This window comes from Lethenteron reissneri, chromosome 59 (assembly GCF_015708825.2).
Source record: "Lethenteron reissneri isolate LAM-NWPU_2019-01 chromosome 59, ASM1570882v1, whole genome shotgun sequence".
NCBI classification, from domain to species: Eukaryota; Metazoa; Chordata; class Hyperoartia; order Petromyzontiformes; family Petromyzontidae; genus Lethenteron; species Lethenteron reissneri.
Genome location: NC_083837.1, coordinates 5,887,189 through 5,909,511, shown reverse-complemented (window position 1 = coordinate 5,909,511; position 22,323 = coordinate 5,887,189). Strand labels below are relative to the sequence as shown.

General features: G+C 44.5%; 1 protein-coding gene across 1 annotated transcript in view; it reads left to right on the top strand.

Annotated features, from left to right (window-relative positions):
* The first annotated feature begins 323 nt into the window (after positions 1 to 323).
* Positions 324 to 22,323, top strand: part of LOC133357786 (uncharacterized) — a 33,898-nt gene continuing 11,898 nt past the window's right edge. The window contains exons 1-4 of the mRNA XM_061575904.1: positions 324 to 456; positions 2,460 to 2,576; positions 18,081 to 18,206; positions 18,848 to 18,928. Of these exons, the coding sequence (XP_061431888.1) occupies positions 324 to 456; positions 2,460 to 2,576; positions 18,081 to 18,206; positions 18,848 to 18,928 (457 nt within the window). The remainder of the gene's footprint in view (positions 457 to 2,459; positions 2,577 to 18,080; positions 18,207 to 18,847; positions 18,929 to 22,323) is intronic.

Here is a 22,323-nt window from a genome sequence, read left to right as displayed (position 1 = left end):
CTGTGATAAAGAAAAAAACTATGACACGTGGCCCCGACCCAAAAACAAACATGGATCACGACTAATGCGTGGTTTACATGACAAGGGTGCGTGTTTGTGGGGTTCTATTTCCACCAAAGCATGCACACCTGCGCAAGACGCTGCCAACTCTGGTGATAAGTTTCACCCCTCCTTTGTTCACGCCCGTCTTATTTGCGACGCGTCGTGGGTTAACGATCACTTGCTTCTGTGGAACTCTCTCGCTCCGACGCAACCGTAGATTCCCAGTGAGGGTGTAACGGCCGAGGTTAATCTCGTGAGCGGTGGGATCGAGCGGTTAAATTATGTCGATCCTTCTGATCGTCGCAGTCATTTGCAATGCGCTGTCAGGGTTTGTGAGCTGCGACCACATTTTGACGGTTAAAGAAAGGCCGGTCCAAGACGGAGGTGGCGTGACCTTCACATTACTCCCCGACGGTTTGTACGCTTTTCTTTTAACTCTCTCACCCGCAGAACACTGGCAACCTCACGTTAAAAGGCACAAACCGGCCAGCTCGCTCGGCGGTTGAGCGAGCCGCTTGCAAGCAGAAGTTTGCGAGTTCAAATTCTGTGTTGGGGGTTGTCTCGGCCCTTCATCCCTCCGGGATTGATAAAACGAGTTACTTTATGGTGGAAGTCAATCGTGGCTGTCCTATGGATAGGATTATCCCCGATATAGGAACGTGAAATTTCCACCACTGGCTCAGTGCTGTAAACGGGAGAATAGCACTAAAGCCTCCATGCGCATTTTAGGGGATCACTTTTGTTTTGAAAGTGCTTTTTGGACGCCCTTTTAATGGCGAGTGTGGGGGCAGAGGCCCCGAGTTTGACGCAACCGGTATTAGGAGTGATACCAGTGCCCTTTAGTTTTACCACCACAGGTGGCTATCGGATAGCAGGACTATGTGGTATTGCACCGATGATACCCCGTGAAGGGAAACTGCAATGCATTTGCCCGTACTCTAGCAGTCCAGAAATTGTTGTAATATCGTAACCCTATTTGCCTTTGAACAAATCACACGGAATATACGCTCTCTCAGCAGATCTCATAAGCTAGCAAACTCGATCCTGGATAGTGTTTGGATGGGTGACCGCCACGCATCCTAGACTGTAGGCAGTTGCTGCGGGGCAAAGTGGTGGTGATGGTGGGCACTCTAAAGCACCGTGGCTATGCTCCGCCGTCTGTGCTCCCACTGCTCAGTGGAGTTTGCCATCACCAGCCTGCACTGAGCAGTGCGGTGTGGCCGGTGAGAATACAGGCAGACCCCGCTAAGCGTTCAAAATGCGTTCCTGAAAAAGTGAGCGCGAATCGAATCAGTGCAAAAATGGGTAATTATACCATTGTGTGCAAATATGGGGATGCGTTTCTGACAGCGTTATTTATTACGTATCAGCAACATTTGAAGGCTTCATAATAATACAGATAGTAATACAGATTTTGTAAAGAAGTGTTTTTCAATACAACAGTTTTATGTCCTGTACTCACCAATGCATTCACATAACGCTCACTTGCCTCGACCCACCGTGTCGCTTGCATTTTAACATTCTTGGGTGATACTTTTCCTTGACACTTTGGTCTCATTTCCAGCACTAAACAACTTCACAAGCGTTTTTACAGACATAATGGGTCTTAAATGCTCTAAAACAAATTTAAGTAAAGACTAACAAAATTGGCGAGTGCTGCGTTGATGTCATGCAGAAGATTGCATTTTAAAATACTATTTTTCTGTTATTAAAACATTTAATTTCACATTTCAAAAATGTAAATATAAAATTTAAATGTGAACATCTTATATCATTGAGAATTACATTTAGGAATGTAATAAAAAATTTTATACGAAATATCAGAGCGTTCGTCACTCTCATTGGCTGAGCGAAAATAAACAAATATTGCGTTCCCTCATCCCAGCGGTGCTGCACATTCTCACTGAATAAGCGAGTTTGGGTTTTTCTATTGTTTTGGTTAAACAGCGCTGTAACAAATCTGTGTTTTACGGGGGTCGTGCCAAGCAAAGTATGTCTGTAAACCAAAAAAAAGACTAAGATTCCCCTATATAATTGAAGCAGGGCAAGTGCGGTTAGCGAGCAGCACCTATGAAGGTCGGCAAGGCACACTAGGGGTGGGTGGTCTCCTCAGTGGCGATGTTTTTACACACTGCACCAGGTTCTAGTTTGGGGCTGAGTCGACCTAGGGGAGGCCCAAGACCAGTTCAAAAAGTCGTCACTGGTGTTGGCCGTGAGCGGGAGTCTAACTCGGGTCGTCGGGTTTGTAGCAGGTCGCCGCGTTAACCGCTACACAAACCATCACCACCTGCACAGGCATTAGGGTGGCCCTCATCGAGCAGTAGATTGACAGGAAGGGCTGCACATGTGCACGAGTGCAGCGGTAAGGGAGGTTCTTGCGATCGCTAACACAGGACTCTGGGCTTTAACCCCAACAGCAAGTCTGTTGGATGTCAGCGCCATCTCGTCCGTCACCTTCTACTTCAACACAAACAGCGCCTTCAACAACACCCGCACCACCACAGAAAACCGGGGCTTCGGATGGCTAACAGCAGGTACGGTTCGCTTACGGGTTACCTATGTGTTGAAGGTGACTCAATTGTCAGCAGTTGTTGGCATTTTGACACAGGTGTTTGAGTACAGATGCTATGAATTTCGTGGCAAGACTGGAGAATCCATGCAGAAGTCCGGCAGGGAACACGGGACAGGTGAGTGGTGTAGATGTAACGTTGCCTAAATGTTGCTATATGTAGGAGAAGACGCTGACACTCGTATATATTTTGTTCCCAGAATGGGTAACACAATTTAATAAAATATATGACTTCATAATTGTAACAATCGGTAACTTGTTGTTTACACTCCTATACATATCCTATAACTTGCTATAAAGCTCAATCTTAATTTTGGAGCTTTCGTGACTGCAGGAATTATTCTTTGGTTCTTTCGGTAAAGTCACGTATGAAGATAAAATAATAAATTAAATAATAGCATACGACGTTTCGATTGCAACACAAGCAATCATCATCAGGTATAAATGAAATAGCAACAAAAAATCTAACCAGAAAACTAGAGACAGACATATAAGCAGACAGATATCACCAAGATACATAGAGAGAGTAACACAGGTATTTCATTTATACCTGATGATGATTGCTTGTGTTGCTATAGAGCTCTCAAAACCTAGCCACTCCCTTTCCTCTCCAGGCTTAACTGCCCCAAACTGATATTTGACCCCTTTTATATCTACTCTCCTACTCCCTAAATTGCCCCAACTGACAGCCTTGCAGCTGCCCGTTAACTGCCCAATCTGACAGCATCGCGGCTGCCCGTTAACTGCCCCACACTGCTCCTTACACTCCACTAGCTTCGTCTACTCAGTGGCGCCGAGAACGCTCACACTCAGCACCACAAGTCGGGAGTCCCATCCCTGTAGCTCCCTGCCGTTGTGCTACCTCCCCCCCCCATCATATAGCCCCTCAACTTATTTTTATATAAAGATCGTGCTTCACGTCATAGATACCATTCGATGAGGGAACAAAAACATAATGGTTGCATTGGGTAGGACCTGTTGCATATAAAACTGTATTACTTTTTTGAGACGGTGTCAATACTTTGCTTGCTTATCCATGTTTACCCCACGTGACAACTTGATTTGATTGCTTATGTTGGGTGGTGGAAGGTTAAAGTAAAAAAAAATGTTACATGACGATCTAACCCAGAATGAACTATGAATCATTTCCTTCCACTTTCGGGCGCAACTCTAATAATGGAATCCTGCCCGGACTTTTTATAGGATTACCAAAATATTGTCACTTATATGACTTGAGGACTACATTTAACAAAAGACTAGCCAGAACACTTGAGCCTCAACCTTACTCAGATAGAAATTCCAAACAAAAAGGCCATGGTCAGAGGCCCAACGGAGCACCTACGTGTGCACATGTGTAAAGACACTTCTTCAGAGGTTCCATTTTCAAGGGGAATTGTCTTTATTTCCCGAGAATGTATTTATGAAGGTGAGAGTACGACTATTATAACTCGCAACAGCTATCTGCAGCCCCGTTGGTTTCCACTAGATTAACTTGAACTGTATTTCTTATTTTACAGCATGTAGATCTCTAACAGTCGGCCTAATCGTTTCCACGATGTAGATCTTGAGTGGTCAGCCCCGATGTCATCTACCTCCAGTCGTCGATCACTCTCCAAGGAAGCTCCCCGAGTGGGGGCCTCGCTCCCCTTCTTATACTCGCTCCCCTTATTATACTTGTTTGGCACCGCCCCTCACTACTCTTGGTCTCACCGCTGCTGATAGCATTCTGACAGTACCTTCCAGCCACCTGTCTTTAGCCATCTCCACTCACCCTTCCAGAACTTTCCCTCATACAGTACCCTGCACCTATTTTCAGCCACTCACCCCACTCAAACCTTGCCATGTACAGTATCCTACATAACCCCCTCCCCCCGCCTCATAAAAAAGTAGCTGTCCCGGCTACAACTTTAATCTCTACAATAGGGGACTGTAATTGAATAACAATGGGATCGCACAAGGGATTTGCAGCTTTCGTGACTGCAGGAATCAATACTCTTTGGTTCTTTCGGTAAAGTTAACTTCCTGGTTAATGCACAATATACAGTGAGGGAAAAAAGTATTTGATTCCCTGCTGATTTTGTACGTTTGCCCACTGACAAAGAAATGATCCGTCTATAATCGCCTTCCTCCCCAGAATTCGTCACGACGCCTTCGGACACGGCCTTTCAGAACCTGAACAACCTCTTGTGTCAGTCGTTCTTTACATGGTTTAAGGCGACTCGGATAAACAACCAATTGTCAGCGTCCCATCTGGATGCGTACACTTTGCAGACAGAGGATTTGTAACATTTCTACCATGCCCTGCCAGGGACGGTGCAGCTTCGCAGACGTGGGGACAGTGTAACCATGCCCAATCTCCTTGCTCAAAGGGTATGGGCGTCTCCATCTTTTTGCGCAGGCATTCGTTCGCTAATTGTGATTTGCCCAACTCCGCTATCGCGACCTCACGAGCTTCTCGCAACCTTTCTAGCGGCAGCTTGAGGGAGTCTGGCAACGAAACCCCTTTTTCAGAGAGAGCCACCAGATGGTCCTCAATAGATGGCACAGGGTCCCTCCCGTACATCAAAAAAAAGGGAGAACCTGGTCGATGCATGGGGTGCTCTAATATATTCCCCTAGGACCCCTGGGATGTGTAAGTCCCAGTCCATCTGATCATCAGTGACAACATGGCACAAAATTGCAGACAGCGTGCGGTTAAGCCTCTCTACTTGTCCGTCGCACTGCTGGTGGTACGGTAAAGTTCGAATTTTCTTAGTGCCCATAATATCACAGACATCTCGCAACAGTTTAGCAGAAAAATTTCGACTCTGGTCTGTGAGCAGTTTCAAAAGAGGGCCCGTGTCCAATACAAAATCGTGGAGAAAGGCTTCTACTATAGTCACAGCCGTTTGGTATGGTAGCGGCCATGCGACGGGCCACCGTGTGCAATATTCTGTCCCGACGAGCAACTAATTATAGCCTCTAGCTGTCTTAGGAAATGGACATCACCAGCTCGTTTTCCCTTGACACTGCAATCGACTGGAGTGGAGGCTGTATGGGTTAGGAAGGAGGTTTTCTTTTTGCACACTTTTGACAACAATTTACCCACTTGCGTACATCCTTCGACATCCCAGGCCAAAAATATTGAGCCTGCAGCATGAGCAATGTTTTTCCGTGGCCGAAGTGCATACGTTGTTCAGCGTGCACTACCAATAGGAACCGTTACTGCAATGGGTTTGGCACCACCAGGCAATGATGTTGCATCTTAGCATTTCATCTCATCAAGAGCCCTCGTCATTTGATAAATGGCGCCCCCTCTTGTCCATTTTGAGCACATTCGGCTGCGTGTGCAGTGGAAGACTGCAGTGAGTCATCATCTTTGTGCAATCGGATCCATTTGGTTATTATCAACCCGAGATCATGATCTACGGGCAGTACATTATTTTCCAGCATTGCTGCATTTATCGATGTCGCCTATACCGGCGAGTCAGGGAGGGTCAGTTTACACAGTGCCACTCCCGTAGTACACGCGCATGGGTCTTTGCATGGTAACCTTAAGAAAGCGCCCGCGTTAAGATGACGGATACCCTTCCTGTGCATGACATCATATGAGCACTTCTGGAGTTTTTCGATCCATCTCGCCATCTGTCCCAAAAAAATATTCATTCTGAGTAAGAATTGTAATGCCGCATGATCGGTTGCATGGAAAAACCGACGGCTGTATAAGTATGGCTGAAACAACGTGACAAAATTAACTACTGCCAGGAGTTCTCTACGAGTGATGCAATAGCGCTGTTCAGCGGTTGAAAGCACGTGACTTCCATAATAAATGACTACTTCTGCTCTCCCCTGTATTTGTTATGGGACAGCAGCTATACTGACATCACTAGCATCTGTATCGAGGATGAACAGTAGCGAGAAATCCAGATATGCTAGTGGGGGAGCATCAGTCAACTGTGAACAAAGGACTTTAAATGCCGATTCTTAACCCCAACGAAATTGCACCCCTTTTGGTATGAGGGCGTGCAAGGGTTTCGCCACTGTAGCGAACCGGGGTAGAAATCGTCGATCGTAGGAAAAAAAATCGTACGAATCGCCGCACTTCCTTTACAGAAGTGGGCGTTGGCCAATTATTAACAGCAGATGTGTTTCAGGGTCTTTTGCTGCCGATTTACCGCTGACCACATTACCCAAATATTTGATGGAACCCTGTACAAAATGACACAGATTACTTCCGCTCTCAACATCCCATTGGTAGCTCTACGGATCTGCTCTTTTTCGTCTGGTCCTACTCTATGTGAGTTCTATCTCATGGGTTGCGGATTTCCTCTTTCAATGTGGTGCTGCATCAAATCCGTGCACCCCAGATCATACGGGCCCTCACTGAAAATGTCATGAAATTCTAAGTTTGTCTCTTTGACCTTGAGTTAATTCAGGGTTCCGCTGAATAATTTCCTCTGCCCAGGAGACCCTGCTCCATCCTTCACTTCCTGTATCCCTGCTACGACTACCTCTTCCTGAATCTCACTCGCTGGGGAAATCTGCGCAATTACCATCCCTTCTCGCAGTGTAATCGTCCACTCCGATGTATTTAAAACCTGTGTAATGTTCTTGTATGGAGACGGAGTCGTCTTAGAGGCAACACGGTTTATTTATAATATAACAGGATACACTCAATCCCTAACACAAAGGGGTAGTGGCCCCTTTCACCCACAACCTGGGGAGGTACAGCCTCTGGGCTATCGTACCTAGTCACTTAGCTACTCTGACTTCTCTAGCCCTCCGGCTGGCTAGACCTAGGGGAGGCTGACCCACCGTTGGTCTCGGTGGGTCCCTGACCACTGGCCCGTCCGGACCCGGCCCTCAGAAGGACATCAGTCCGAGGGAACCTCAGGGTCCTAACCTCCGACCACTGGCACCGCACTGAGCCCCGGCCCTTAAAAGGACGGAATCATCGCGCACCGCCGACGGCGAGCGTCGTGCCGACTCGTCATCCAGCTGCGGAGAGAGCCTGCAGCTAACAGCCCCTCCCCCACCCTGACAAGCTCACGATGTAGCGCCCGGCGTCTGCTTAATACGAAGAATTGATCAAGGGAAAAAAACCACACACACATATACATACCCGGACTAACACAATAATATATATTAAGGAGACAATACACACACACACATGAACCATTAGCTGGTCGTGAAGGCATCACTGCTCATCGAGTGATATGAACACGTTCGTCTATAAGTACATTAGTCGTTATAATATATATATATTTTTTATTTTAATCGCATAAAATTACCAATAGATTGATCGAGGTAAACTAAACTTTTGAAACCTTCGTTATGAATCTACACGCTCACAGGGAGAATATTGTGTTAAACCTTTCTTTTGATCACCGAATCTTGCCCACGAATGAATTGAAGCTTAGCCAAAAGATAAGTATCTGCGTCAGCAGACACACACAGCTGCACACCATTGTCCCAAGATATTTCGTTAATTATATCTTGCCAATTAATCTATTGACGTATACCTTTTCCTTTGGGACGTAATAATTTGCTTTTATTGCCTTTCGTATGAATATCGTCGCATGCATGTTTTGAGGACTTTCCCTTTCGCCGTATATGCTCCCGTTACTCAGTGGAATTAATCAATTGTTCGGTTACCCAGTGAAACAACGGAATCATTGATGGTTAAATGTACTGATCAGTGAGGGGTGCTTCCCCGGTGGTACTGTGGATAATTCCTTGCATGAAAGTTCGCATATTAGAGTGTCATGTTTTTGTTTAGAATTAAAATAGTTTAAAGAGTCTGAGTGGTTTCTTCCTGAGTTCATGCATAATAATCTTATTTATAAAAACTGTATCCTGCGTTGGGATTTGAATTTGGAGACCTGACATAATCACACTAAGACGACCAGAGACAACGAAGCCAAGCCTAATTATCATAACTGTCTACATTAGCATAAGCGCATACATTCAAATAGGTTAACAATACCATCTCTCTAATTGGCATAATATATGCACATATTTACATAAATTGACATAGTTTCCGATAAATACGCATTTTTCCAATCGTCATTTAATTTTTATAAATGTTTTAATTAATTTTCCAAAACCCGACATATACAACATAATGCTAGGGAGGAGGAAACCAATACAGGGCCCATAAAATACATTTCCCCCCTATGGATTTATGTTATAACTTTCCTGACGATTCCCAGACTACTACCATTAGCCGCCATAAATTTGTTGTAAACCGTTTCAAGCCGACGTCTATTCGTGGGTAATATATTAAAAACGAGTCCAGAAATGATGGTTACTGATACTCCCGTGTCCACCAACACTCTAATGGGATTTCCCTTTATCGCTTCCGCCAAAACTGATGTTCCTGTGGCTGCTGCTACCACCCGTCTCGCTATCTTTTTTGCACTTTGCCTTAGATCTTGGCAAAATTTCCCCTGTTGTGTCGTTCTGGGTCGCCGTGATCGAGTGGTGTGCCGGTGATGATAGTGATGAGGTGTATGTTTGGTCTGGCTGGATTTCCACGGTGTCGCGACTAGCCTGGGTCTTTCTTTGGAAGTCCTGCGATGTTTCCCGGAGCTGGCTTGGTTGTCTCAGGTCGACTTCTCCTCGGCATCCTTTTGCGATGTGGCCCGACCTCCTGCAGCGGTCCCGGAGTCCTCCGCAGTTGTGCCATGGACGCTGCTGTTGTAGTTCACGCCTTGTGTCATTGAATCCCCGGATGAACACTGCCATCTCCTACAAGGTCGCCTGAAGATCACCCTCCATTGTCGCTGGTCCTGTCGGCTCCACTGGTCCTCTGGCTCATCCGTTCCCCATCGTCCTTGACACCTGCGCCACTACTTCTAATGGTGCTCTGGCTTCTTCGTGTGCCCAGAGACATTTAGCGAACCACATTGAAATTTGGTCGCTTTCTGGCACAATCGGCAATGTAATGCCAATTTAAAGCTTTCGTGACTGCAGGGATTCATCTTCTTGGTTCTTTCGGTAAAGTCACGTAGAAGGGAAATAATAAAAGAATAAAAATAAACATAATTAAATAAAATTCTCACGACGTTTCGGCCACAATGCAAGCAGCCGTCCTCAGGTGAAGAACAGGGCTGTCGGAAAGTCAGCATCTGAATGAACACCACCAGGCTTGGCAGCGTATATTTAAGCTGGGTTAGAGGAGGAAGGTGCCTTGACAAAGGAATTTGCATATCAACAGATGAATTTAGCATATTTATGGAAAATGCAGATATGGGATTAGTCACTACTTGAGGAATGTGTAGGATGGTAGGGGGGGGTCTCAAAGTCATATTATGCTCGTGTATTATGTAGGATTAGCAGTAATAAATGGCAGGAAGTAGGATTAGCAGTAATAAAGGGAAGGAATTTTAATAGTAAGGAGCTGCAGCAGCCAAACCACCACGTAAAAAACTAAAATATAAACTACATCGTAAAAAATATAATATGCCTCCAGCTAAACTTTTTTCTCTTACATCACACGGGTCTACCCCGTACTATATACTGCCATAGACAAACCCAACATTTAATTACATACTGTATTACTATACACCACCCTATACCTTAGACTATACATTGTAATATTACACTATGTATTATTCTACCCACCCTACTGTATACCACACTGCTGTATATTCACTATACAATCACGATACTATATATTACCTTATACATTATATTAAACATTACACTTTTATACTATTTATTATTATACAATCTGCTATACACTATACCATTGACCGTCGCGTGAAAGGTACTAAGAGGAAGCAACGAAATATGTCAATGGGAGAGTGGTGGCAGGAGACTTGCAGTGGAGCAAAGACTCCATTCCCTGTGGAGAATACAAAATATATATAATCAATGCCAGTGAGTGGACTGCAGTCTGAAAGTCACCATAAACGTGAACACAATCAGTTAAGACCCGAAATGGTTTATTACGTCCTTCCAATGATTGCTGAGCCAGAATCCATTTTCTTGGTTGAAATTGTCTCTGTGTTTGTATATGTGGATCACCTTATGAACGAATCTCTCATGGTAGCCAGATGGCTTGCAGAGAACCTATGTTTTGGAGAAGTCAATGTCATGTGAGCCCACTGAAATATAACAGTGATCTGCCACGGCTGAGGTGTTTGTCCTACCGTGTTTCAGGTCTGCTTTATGTTCACGGATGCGGTCCGAGACATGTCGTTTGGTTTCTCCAATGTAACTGCTACCACAGAGGCAACTTAGTTTGTATACGCCAGGGTACTGTATGTCTGGAACCACATCTTTTACAGACGGGACCAGATCACGGATTTTATGTACTGTGTTGAATAGGACCTGGATCTTGTGTTTATTCTGGATTTTAGAGATCTTTTTTGCGACCCCCGCAATGTAGGGTAAGGTGATGGTTTTGAATGGCTCCTTAACAGGATCCTTCTTGATGGTTGGAGTGATGGCTTTGCGGATTGTGAAGTCGGAGTAACCATTAGCCTTGAGAGCTTGGCATACGTGCTTGAGTTCACTGGCAATGCGTTCCTTGTCGGAGATGCATTGGGCTCTATGGTGTAGAGTCTTGATGAGGGAATTCTTCTGGGATGGATGGTGGTGGGAATCCGGTTTTAGGTAAGCATCCGTATGGATAGCTTTCCTGTAGACAGAGTGGCTCATTGAACCATCAGTTCTCATTTTAATTAGGACATCCAAAAAGGGTAGCTTGCCATCTTTTTCGACTTCCATGGTGAATCTGATGGCTGGGTGTATGGAATTGATGTGGTCGAGCAATTGTTCTAGAGCAGGCCGGCCATGTGGCCAGATGACAAAAGTGTCATCTACGTACCTCTTCCATAAGGTTGGGCATATGTTGCACACTCGAAATGAAGGACGTGGGCAGGTGCTCCAAATCGAGGGCAAGCACATTTATTTATTGTAGTTAATATTCATCTTGTGAAGAACAGCACCATCACTCTGTAAAATGCAACAGCGCGTGTTACACGCAGCAATTATTCCGAGACGCCATTAACAATGTGGCTGGTTTACACGTGCGGTTATTTATTAACCCTGCCAACCACCTACAGGCTCGACTCAGTCATCACATGCTGCTGTACACACATGCATTGATGCACTGCACAGCACATCAGGACCTTCACAGAACCACACTTTACTCCCTTGCTGCACAAGGACATACTTAAAAGAGTGATCCATTCCTAATGTGCCACACTCTCCCCCACAGAATGAGTGTCGTCTCGACACTCCACCTTTCTCCTTGCAAACATTTTGCAGTCTTTTTCCTTAAACTGGTCATGAAAGGAGTTTATAAATCGTGAACACAATTTCTCTAGGGATTATATCCCTTCCAAGATAGCGCCACTCCAGAAGCTCTCTATTTTGGGGTGAGCTCCAACTCTTTGTGCACGAAGAGATAGGAGCCCAAGCATTGTATTATGCTTTTGGAATTACCAGACAATCTGGTATTATTAAACCATGCTTCACATTTTACTGACCAGAAATGGTTAGGATTCTTTTCCCAGTACATGTCAAGATAAAATCCTTTACAGCTTGTCAATGCCATGTGGAATTTACCTCTTAGGTACTTATTTATCGGCCTACCAACATACTTGAAACCTTTTCCTCACCATTTTTTCTCCTCTTAGGCAATGACCCCTTCTTAACATATTAAACACAACACTAACAAACAAAAACATCTTAAACAACTAACAACTATATGACCACAGCTTATATCTTGTCTTGATCACGCATGTTGTAGGGCTTCTTCTTCACCGCCAGCTCCGTCGTCAGCAGGAACTTGATGATGGCGTAGTGGCCCATCTTGTTGCGCGTAGGTGTGCTCTTGCCCGGGGACTTGGGTTGCAGCTGCAGACACAGCATGTGAGGCCTGCAGAACGTGGGGAAGGTGTGCACCTTGCGGTGGCACACCGCGTACACCCTGTGCAGCACCTTCTTCTTGACCTTCTGCGCCTTGGCCCTCACCCCGCCCTTGGGCTGCGCCTCGGCCCCGCGGGTCTTGCTGCCCTCAGGATACCCCTTGCCTTTGACCCCCTCGGGCTTGTTTTGTCCCTCAAATTCCAAGCTGGCTGCTTCATTGACTTTTTCAATCAGCATCTCATCAGTGACAGTGATGTTATCAGGATGGGGCTTTATTTGGAATTTTATAGAGTCACTGAGCAATCCTGTGCCAATCGATCTCAGGAACTTCCTGCGTACCAAATCTGGATTGTACTGGTCATCAGCTCCTTTTTCTTTAGATGCAAATAATAGTCTGTCCTTTAATTCGATAGCTCGGAACAGAAAGTTCTGTGCAGTTTCTCTTGGCTCCTGAGAGATGTTCATCAACTTCTGATAGAGATCAGATGTGCTTTCTTCTCTATAGTGTCCTTTCAAAATGGTTTTTAATTAGTAAATAGTCAAATCAGTTTTTATTTCTAGCATGTCCCTCAAATTTAGACCAGGACTGATTGCTCTGACTACTGCCTCAATGATGTCAGACTCGGCATGGCCCTTACGGGTTCCTGTGTCGATCTGGTGCGTCAGATTGGTGTAAGATAACTTGTCTTTCTGCCCTCTTTCACCAATCTGCCCGCAGATCCTGAATTCTCTCCGTATTGTGACTTCCGGCACATTTCCTAGTCTGGCCATTCGTATGGGATTCAATGCTGCTGTGGTTTTTGTTCCACCTTCACTTGAGATTTTCTTTTCCTCAAGGGTCTTTCTGGATTCTTCTTGTGACTCTTGTATTTCACCATCCATATCTTCAGAAAGTTTTGATGGTGTGCAGTGTTTGACTTGTTCCATTGCTGTCTTTCTCTTTCTGCTGTATTGCTTCAATGAAAGACAGCAGGTTTTTAACGTATGCACAGGCCTAATCATCTTCTTCTTGGTCTTCAACTTCATCAAGTACTCTTTCTGCCATACGAATCAAAGCCCGTCTGCTTTTATCTTCACCAGTCTCATCATCATTGAAACACTTCAAATATCTGCATGTTTCCATGAGCTGGGCTTTGTGCAGCTGATCCAAAGCAGTACTGGCCTTGTCCTGCAGCTGTTCCAGTGCCATGATGTGAAGACCGTTCAGATCCTTGTACGAATATCTTTATATATTCTGCCTTTACAATTGCTTGGTCCGTCTTATTGGAAGAGTTGATCCCCGTCAGTGAACTCAGGGAAACTCTCCTGCCAGGCTCGCCAAAATATGTTGCACACTCGAAATGAAGGACGTGGGCAGGTGCTCCAAATCGAGGGCAAGCACATGTATTTATTGTAGTTAATATTAATCTTGTGAAGAACAGCACCATCACGCTGTAAAATGCAACAGCGCGTGTTACACGCAGCAATTATTCCGAGACGCCATTAACCATGTGGCTGGTTTACACGCGCGGTTATTCATTAACCCTGCCAGCTACCTACAGGCCCGACTCAGTCATCACATGCTGCTGTACACACATGCGTTGATGCACTGCACAGCACATCAGGACCTTCACAGAACCACACTTTACTCCCTTGCTGCACAAGGACATACTATGAAGAGTGATCCATTCCTAATGTGCCACACATAGAGTGGCAGTCTTGATGGCGTCAGTCTCAAATTTCTCTATGAAAACGTTGGCTACAACCGGAGATAGGGGGGAGCCCATTGGGGTGCCCTCAGTTTGTATAACTCACAACGGCTATACCTATCTGCAGCCCTGTTGGTTTCCACTAGATTAACTTGAACAGTCTTGATAATTGTTTTTTTACCCTTCTATCTGGCACCAAAACTGACACCCTTTTTTACAAGGAGTCATGTTTACATAGACCACAATACCTGCAGTCATAATGCAAACAAAAAACATAACTTTTTTGGGTAAAAAAACAATTATCATATTTTTTACTGGCAAATGAGGTTCCAATGGTGTTGACCAGTCTTTCTCATTGCTTTCCATCATGTAGATCTCAAACAGTCGGCCCGATGGTTTCCACGATGTAGATCTTTAGTATTCTTAAGGTCTTTCGGTAAAGTCATGTAGATAGGTTCAAGGAAGATAATACAATAACAAAAAACTATGACGTTTCGATAGCAACACAAGCGGTCGTCATCAGGAAAAGGGGGGTTAGCTTCTAAAGACAACTGTTTATAAAAGTTTGAAATGGGCGGAGCCCAAATGTGGGCAGCGACTGCAGCAGTGGTGGGTTTTCCACCAATCAAAGGGCTGCCAGGTTGATTAGCATGTTAATGGCAGATTGCCGAGCAGCAACCTCGAGGATGGCGCACGAGGTAGCTGTGTTAGTGTGAGAAATTTAATTTGGTAATGTAAAAAATTAGAGAGCCGAAAATAACAACTGACATCGGAAGGTAGTAGGATGGGAACATCACAGCCAGTTATGACTTTAACTGGTTAATAGCGTCGTTCCAATATTGTTCAGTTTGTACCCATCTTCTCGGTTGAAATTGTGTCTGTGTCTATATATATGGATGGCTTCATGAACGAATCTTTGTTGATAGCCAGTGGGTTTGCAAAGTACCTTCGTCTTAGAGAAATCAATTTCGTGTGAGTCAATGGTGGAGGATGAAGGGGCATACCTTCTTCATGGATTTTTGATAAGCCATACAATCTGAGTGGTCTATCAGCAGAGGGTTTTAAGGAAAACCGCTTGGTTGGTTCGATTAAAGATGTCGAATCAGTGATGATATTGTTGGTTTTCAAAACGAGGTGGTTGGTCCGAGGCTGTCTCCGTCAACGCCGTCAGTGTTAGACGGTTAGAGTTGTGTTTGGGCTAGCGACTGTAAAGTGTGCACCCACATAGGGTATTTATTATCCCGATGGTGTTCGTTAATTTAAGGAAGTGCCTCCAAGTCTCTTTGTCTCCGAGTTAGTCACTACACCTGTATAATGCCAGAAAGGGTAAAGTCTGTTTTTGTTCCAGAAATATGTTGCATTTGCAGGTGGAGAGTGGATCTTACTTACTTACTCCTCTTTATCTCCTGTGGTACATACGGTTACAATGTGTTCTCTCCATCTTTTCCTGTCCTTGGATGCATGCTGTGCCTCCCCCCATGAGAGGTTCATCTGACCAAATTCTTCGGTGATGATTCTTCACCAGGTGGTTTTTGGCCTCCCCAGTTTTCGTTTGCCCAGAGGCGTCCATCTCGGAGCATGTGGTTCTGTTCCATTCTTAGGACATGGCCTAGCCATTGCAGTCTTCCTTGTTTTAGCTCCTTTGTGATGTTCTGGTTTTGGCCCTTAAGTACAATTCATGATTGTAAAATTTGTTTGGCCAAAATATACAGTAGATGTTTCTCAGGCATCCATTGTGCAAGTCCTCAACCTTTTTCATTTCTGCTTTCATGAGCCTCCAGCATTCAAAGCCATATAGCAGGATGGACTTGACGTTGCTGTTGTATATTTGGACTTTGGTTTTCAGATTGCACTGTTTGGACTTGCAAATGGTTCGAGTTGAAGGAAGGCGCCCCTAGCTTTTCCCAGCCTTATTTTGATGTCTTTATGGGCCCTGTTGTCCTTGCTGATGAAGCTGCTCAGATACGTGAAGTCATCCACAAACTTCAGTGAGTCGCTGTTGATTACAACGGGTGTCGTGGGGGTGGAATTGATGCACATGACTTGAGTTTTGCAAGTCTTGATGTTAGACCTGTTTGCTTGGTTAACAAGCCTATCAGTTTTTTTCCTGTAGGTTGAGTGATTGGTTGAAAGGACATCGAGGTCGTCGGCAAAGTCTAGGTCCTCCAGCTGATTGAACAGGGTCCACTGGATGCCTCTGGGTTTGTCCGACATAGTATTGCTCATGATCCATTCTATGGTAAGGAGGATGAGGATGTGCGAGACGATACACCCTTGTCTCATTTCAGACTCTACAGCGAACCACTTGGAGAGGATGTTGCCCATGATTAACACTGCATTCAAAGTGTTCATAGAACTTTCCTATGATGGTTATGATTTTAGATGGAATTCCATATGAGCACATTATCTTCCAAAGGGTACACTGTCGAAGGTTTTCTTGAAATCCACAGTTTATGAACAAAGGTGTGCTCCATTCTAAGCACTGCTCAATGATGTTCCACAGTGTAAAGATCTGGTCTATACATAATTTTCCTCTTATGAATCCCGCTTGCTTCTGCCTGAGCCTGGTGCCAATGGCTGTCTCCATTCTGTTGAGGAGAACTCTGCGTAATACCTTGCTGGGAATGGATAGTAAGGTGATTCCTTGCCAGTTATTGCTGTTCTTGAGGTTGCCTTTATTTAGTATTTTAACGATAAGACCATTAGTCTAGTCATTGGGGATGTTGTCTGTGGTTCAGATATTATGGAAGAGGTCGGTCAGATCCTTTGCAGCTGTGGGAATGTCTGCTTTTAGCATCTCCACGTGGATTTTATCTATTGCACATGCCTTGCCACTCTTCAGACATTTGATGGCGGCTCTAACCTCAGATATGTCATGAGGACTTGTGGCAATATCAAGGACATCATCTGTTGATGGAATTTGACTAGCTAATCTGGGTCAGGGAGGTTGAGCGCTTCCTGGAAGTGTTGGACCCATCTGGCTGCTTTTTCACTCTCAGAAGTAATGGTGTTGCCATTTGTGTATGTATTGGAGCAGATTGGTTATATTTTTTTCCACTGAGACGCCTTGTGATCTTGTAGACTGTGCTCATCTCCATTGTCTGCAGCCTTCCCAGCTTCACTATCCAGGTTCTCAACAAAGGCCCTATTGTCTCTTCTGGCACTCCTCTTCACTTCTCTGTCCTTGTTCTTGTAGGCTATCCATTCCTGTTCTTGGAGTCTTGGTGACTTGAAGTTTAGTAGCTTTGTTTAAATTGTTTTCTCTCTTCAATCTCCTGCCATGTATCTGGTGTTATACACTCTTTAGCCCCCTTTTGTTTGAAACCTAGGACGCGTTGCTCTGCTTCAAGGTACGTGTTCATGATGTTATCCCATTTTCTGTTGATGTTTTGTTCTTCCTCCATTTCAGCGGTGGCATTTATAGCACTAAAACGGTTATTTAGCTCCATGACAAAATCTTTGTTCTTTTTCGGGCGCTTAAGTTTCGAAATGTCCAGTTGTTTACGGCACCTACCTTGTGGTATGACTATTTTGAGCTTGATCTTGATAGTAGCAGTGACAAGGTAGTGCTTGCTATCGACATCTGCACCACGATATGTTCTAACATCCTGAAGTGACCTGTGCCACTTGCCATTGATAATAATGTGGTCAATCTGGTGGGTGGTCTTCCCATCAGGAGACTTCCAGGTGAGCTTATGTATGTTCTTGTGGGGGAAGATGGATACATCAGAAGATATCAAAACAATACCTATATTATTAGAGCACGTTTGTTTGCGTGTTTTACAGCAAACATGTATGGTTAATGCAGACTTGAATGCCTTACAATAATAGATGTCTATTAGGTGTTTGAACATATTAACACCTGTATTAATGCCTAAAAGGGTAAAGCCTGTTTTTATCCTAAATCTGTTGCTTTGCAGGTGGAGAGTGGGTTTACACGGCCTTTTATCTCCCTCCTATGGCCGGCACCTGTCTCTATTACTTGGCAGAGATGATGCAGCTTGGATGGTCTTATTTCACACGGACCAAAAACTACGAATATTGCAGTAAGCCTCCCAGTCCTGCATTAGCATTGCACTCATTCGAGAATGTGGGTTTGTATGTCTTTGTATGTGTGTGGGGGTAGTGTCGTGGCTAGCGTGCTGCGCTACGAACCCGTCGACCCGCGTTTGATTTCTGCTCACGACTAACACCAGTGACGATTATTGGAACCACTCCTGGGCCTCCCCTATGTCGACCCAGCCTCAAATGAGTACTTGAAGAAATGGTCATTGCTTGACGAAGGCCTTCTGGTATTATTGACGAATAATTTAGAGTTTTTAGATGTTTGTGCTTGTGCATCACTTCCAAACACAGCGGCAGCATCACCAAATAATGTATTTTATGCTATAGACGTGCACTAGATATGTAGTGAGATGAGGGAAGAGAGATTCAGACTAGAGGTCAGAGAGAGCAATTGTTTGTTATTTTAATTAGCTTATGTTTAGTAGAATTTTGAGCTAATTTTAAGCGTGATTTTTACGGATTCAGAACCTCCTTGAGCTAATTGGGGCCTGAAGCATTATCGTTGTTTGCTTGTGCATTACGCCATTACTGAGCGAAATACATGCCAAAAATACCTGCAGTTGGAACTCCCAGTTCTGGAAATAACATTGATGTATTTTGTAAACTCTCTTCTCTTCTTCAGATCCTCCCCAATGCCCTGACTTCTTGGCCGGTTTGAGTCAATCCAATTGCATCTCCTTTTTTCCGAACATCAACTTTTACTGTAAGTAATTTATTTTAAGCATGTAATCGTCAATTTGTGGTTTAAACTTGTAAAGTTAAAGCTATGAGTGTACTGAGAAGCAATCTGTGAAACAGATTCAGGCCATTGTGTTGTTGTATACTGAACTTCTTTCGCAATGTACGTAGCCAACCGTGCTCAAAGGAGGTGCGAGATAAGCATTAAAGTTCCTAAAATTGCATGATGAAAAGGCTTGTCTAGTGACCTGCAGTTAATGAACGTCCAAGCATCTTTATTTGTACTGCAAGTACAGCAAAGCACATGAACAAACTATACAAAAAAGTGAAACACTATTTCAAAGCCACGGGAAACTGATATCGTGATGACTGTCATCTTGTGAAAAAGTCCTATCGTATTGTGTCATGAAATGTTATATCGCAATGACCCTTCACGTTGACACGTGATTGAAAATTGTGGTTTTGGCTCATCCCCATACAATTAGGAACCACATATAATTTTCATATTTACTTAGTCAATGTTTTTACACGTGATCGTCACACAGAGCACCAGGTACGCAGACCTAAATAATTGAATATACATACCTACATTTCGATTTAAAGCTTTCGTGACTGCAGGGATTCATCTTCTTGGTTCTTTCGGTAAAGTCACGTAGAAGGGAAATAATAAACTAATAAAATTAAAACATAATAAAATAATTCTCACGACGTTTCGGCCACAATGCAAGCAGCCGTCCTCAGGTGAGAAATGAAACACCACCAAGCTTGGAGCGTTTATTTAAGCTGGGTTGGAGGGGGAAGAAGAGCACCTTGACAAAATAATTTGTATATCAAGAGGAATTTAGCATATTTATGGGAAATGCGTAGGAGGTGGGCGGGGGGTTTCAAAGTCATATTATGCCCGTGCATTATGCAGGATACATACCTACGTTTATCAATATTACATGAGTGGACAGCAGTCCACGTAGCCAAATAATCAAATAACAGCCTCTCCTCCAGCACGTGCAGGACAACAAGTCTGCCCGGCACACCCTGATGGACTTCCCGCATTAACACAGCGGGCTGGCACGTATGCCCCATTGATGTTTGGTAGTGGCACACACCCCCTGGTCACACCGGAAGCGGTTCAACTGAACCCATAATAGAGGGTTTTTGGGTTAGATTGCGTAAATATAAAAATGTGTCGTTAAAACCCGCCACCACCCGACACAGCCAACTAATAAGGGTTGTCACGTATACAGAACATGCCAATTCGTCACTAGTACAGCACACAGGTGTGTTGGAGAGCCAAGCCACAACATTTACACACATTTATATATTTACGCGATCTAACCCAAAAAACCTCTGTTATGGATGATATTGGTTGCGAAAGCCTACGTGTTAAACTCAACTGAACCCACTGGCACCTTGGGAGATCGAAGCTAAGCAGCCGGACAGACGGATCACTGATGAGGTCCTTGTTAAGCATATAAACGCATCTCCAATCCTCACCCGAGGCAATTTGGATATCCCGCATACTCGAGTCTTTGGGGTGTGGTAGTGCCCATACTGGGTTTCGGGACTTCATACGCACAGGTGGAGGCTTGAAGATATCGACGTGAAGGAGCAACTCCAGTGCCGTACGTACCTTGTTCATCATCGTGGCCAGTGCAGCTTGACGGGAAATTTCTGGTGGGGGGATGTTGCAGAGTACTGGCAGCCACGGTAGTGTGGTTGTCCTGATTGCACCAGAGATGATTCTCATGGTGACATTCAGCTGAGTGTCCATCCATTTGGTGTGAGCTGATCGAGTCCATACGGGTTGCACAGTATTCTACCACAGAGTAGCAGCACAGAGAGACATCCACCATACGTAGTGACCAGGCACCATCGTCCCACGTTGAGCCAGCCATCCAGGCCAGCAGAGAGTTCTATGAGCACAACTTGCTCGCTGTCTTCTCGAGGTGTGGACTACATAAAACTCCTGTCCAACATCATACCAAGGAACACTATCTTTGGATCATGTTTTAACAACAAGCTTCTTATTCTTAATCGTGTCTCCTGTCAAACCTTTATAGTATTTTCCCAAGATTCTGTACAGGCCACCGCTTCTGGTGTTGGCGTTGCCAAATCTTGAGGAGTGCATTGTGGTGCTGCAGGGCATCTCAGGAGATGGTCCATGGTTTAATTCTCCTGACAAGTACATTGTTCAGTTGTGCAGAAGCCCCTTGATTTAATGAGAGAGTTGCATCTTTCGAAACCACTCTCAGTTTGTTCAGCTTCCACCATGTGAGCCATTTGGATTGGGGGCAAATGCGAGCTCCTTACTGGGGTTGATTCTTCACCTGCTCTATTCGGCGGATTTGTTGCTTGATTTGTCCCATTCTTTTTGCCAGAGGGAAGTTCTGGCAGATTATGGTGATGTAGTCAGTGGTACATTGGATACAAGAAGCTGTTTTTCCGTGAGATATGATGGGGTGCTGGCTGATAGCCACATAGCGGATGGCGGACGCTCTATGACTTGCCAACTCGTGATCACCTTCCACACTCCTCCTGATGTTAGGGGGCGCTATGTCAGAAAGTGCGTATGGGCAGGGAACAGAGGTGGCTTTCAGGAACCATTTTACAATTGTATACGTGTCATTTAGGGCCGTGTTGACATGTTTATTGTGGGTTGAGCATCTCCAGGTAGATCATGCATAGCAAACCACGGAGAAACAAAGTGCTAAGGCAGTGGTGCTTTGAGTGGATGGATGTCCTCCCCACTTTGAATTTGTGAGCTCTCGCAGAATGTTTTGCTTGTTTACCTTGGCTTTGGTATTTAAAGTGTGCTTTTTAATATTCTTTAGGTCTTTTGGTAAAGCCACGTAGATAGATCAAATAATAAAAAAACATAAAAAATTAGAAAAATAATAACAATATCACGACGTTTTGATTACAACACAAGCAATTATCATCAGGTGAGCTGCTGATAATATATGGTGGGAGCACTGCTAAGGTAAAGATATATAAAGGTTTGGGATGGGTGTAGCCCAAGGATAAATGGGAGGAGATAGAGATGAAATTTGCATGTAAATGTAAGATCGGGTAAATCTTGACAAACGAAGCTGTGGGCGTGGCCATTGGCTTGTGAGAGATTAGCATGTCAATGTAAGAAATTTGCTTGTAAATGTAAGCTCGGAGAGAGCTTGGAAAGAGCTATCGCTACATGGAGGTGGAAGAGGATGGCAAACCGCCATTTTAAAACGAAGCTGTGGGGGTGGCCATTGTATTGTGAGGGATTAGCATGTCAATGTAAGAGATTTGCATGTATATGTAAGCTTGGAGAGAGCTCGGCAAGAGCATCGCCACATGGAGGTGGAAAAGGATGGCAAGTCACCATTTATTAATACAGCTAATGGTGGCTGTGTTAGTGAATGTAACTCAGAGAGTTGAACATTA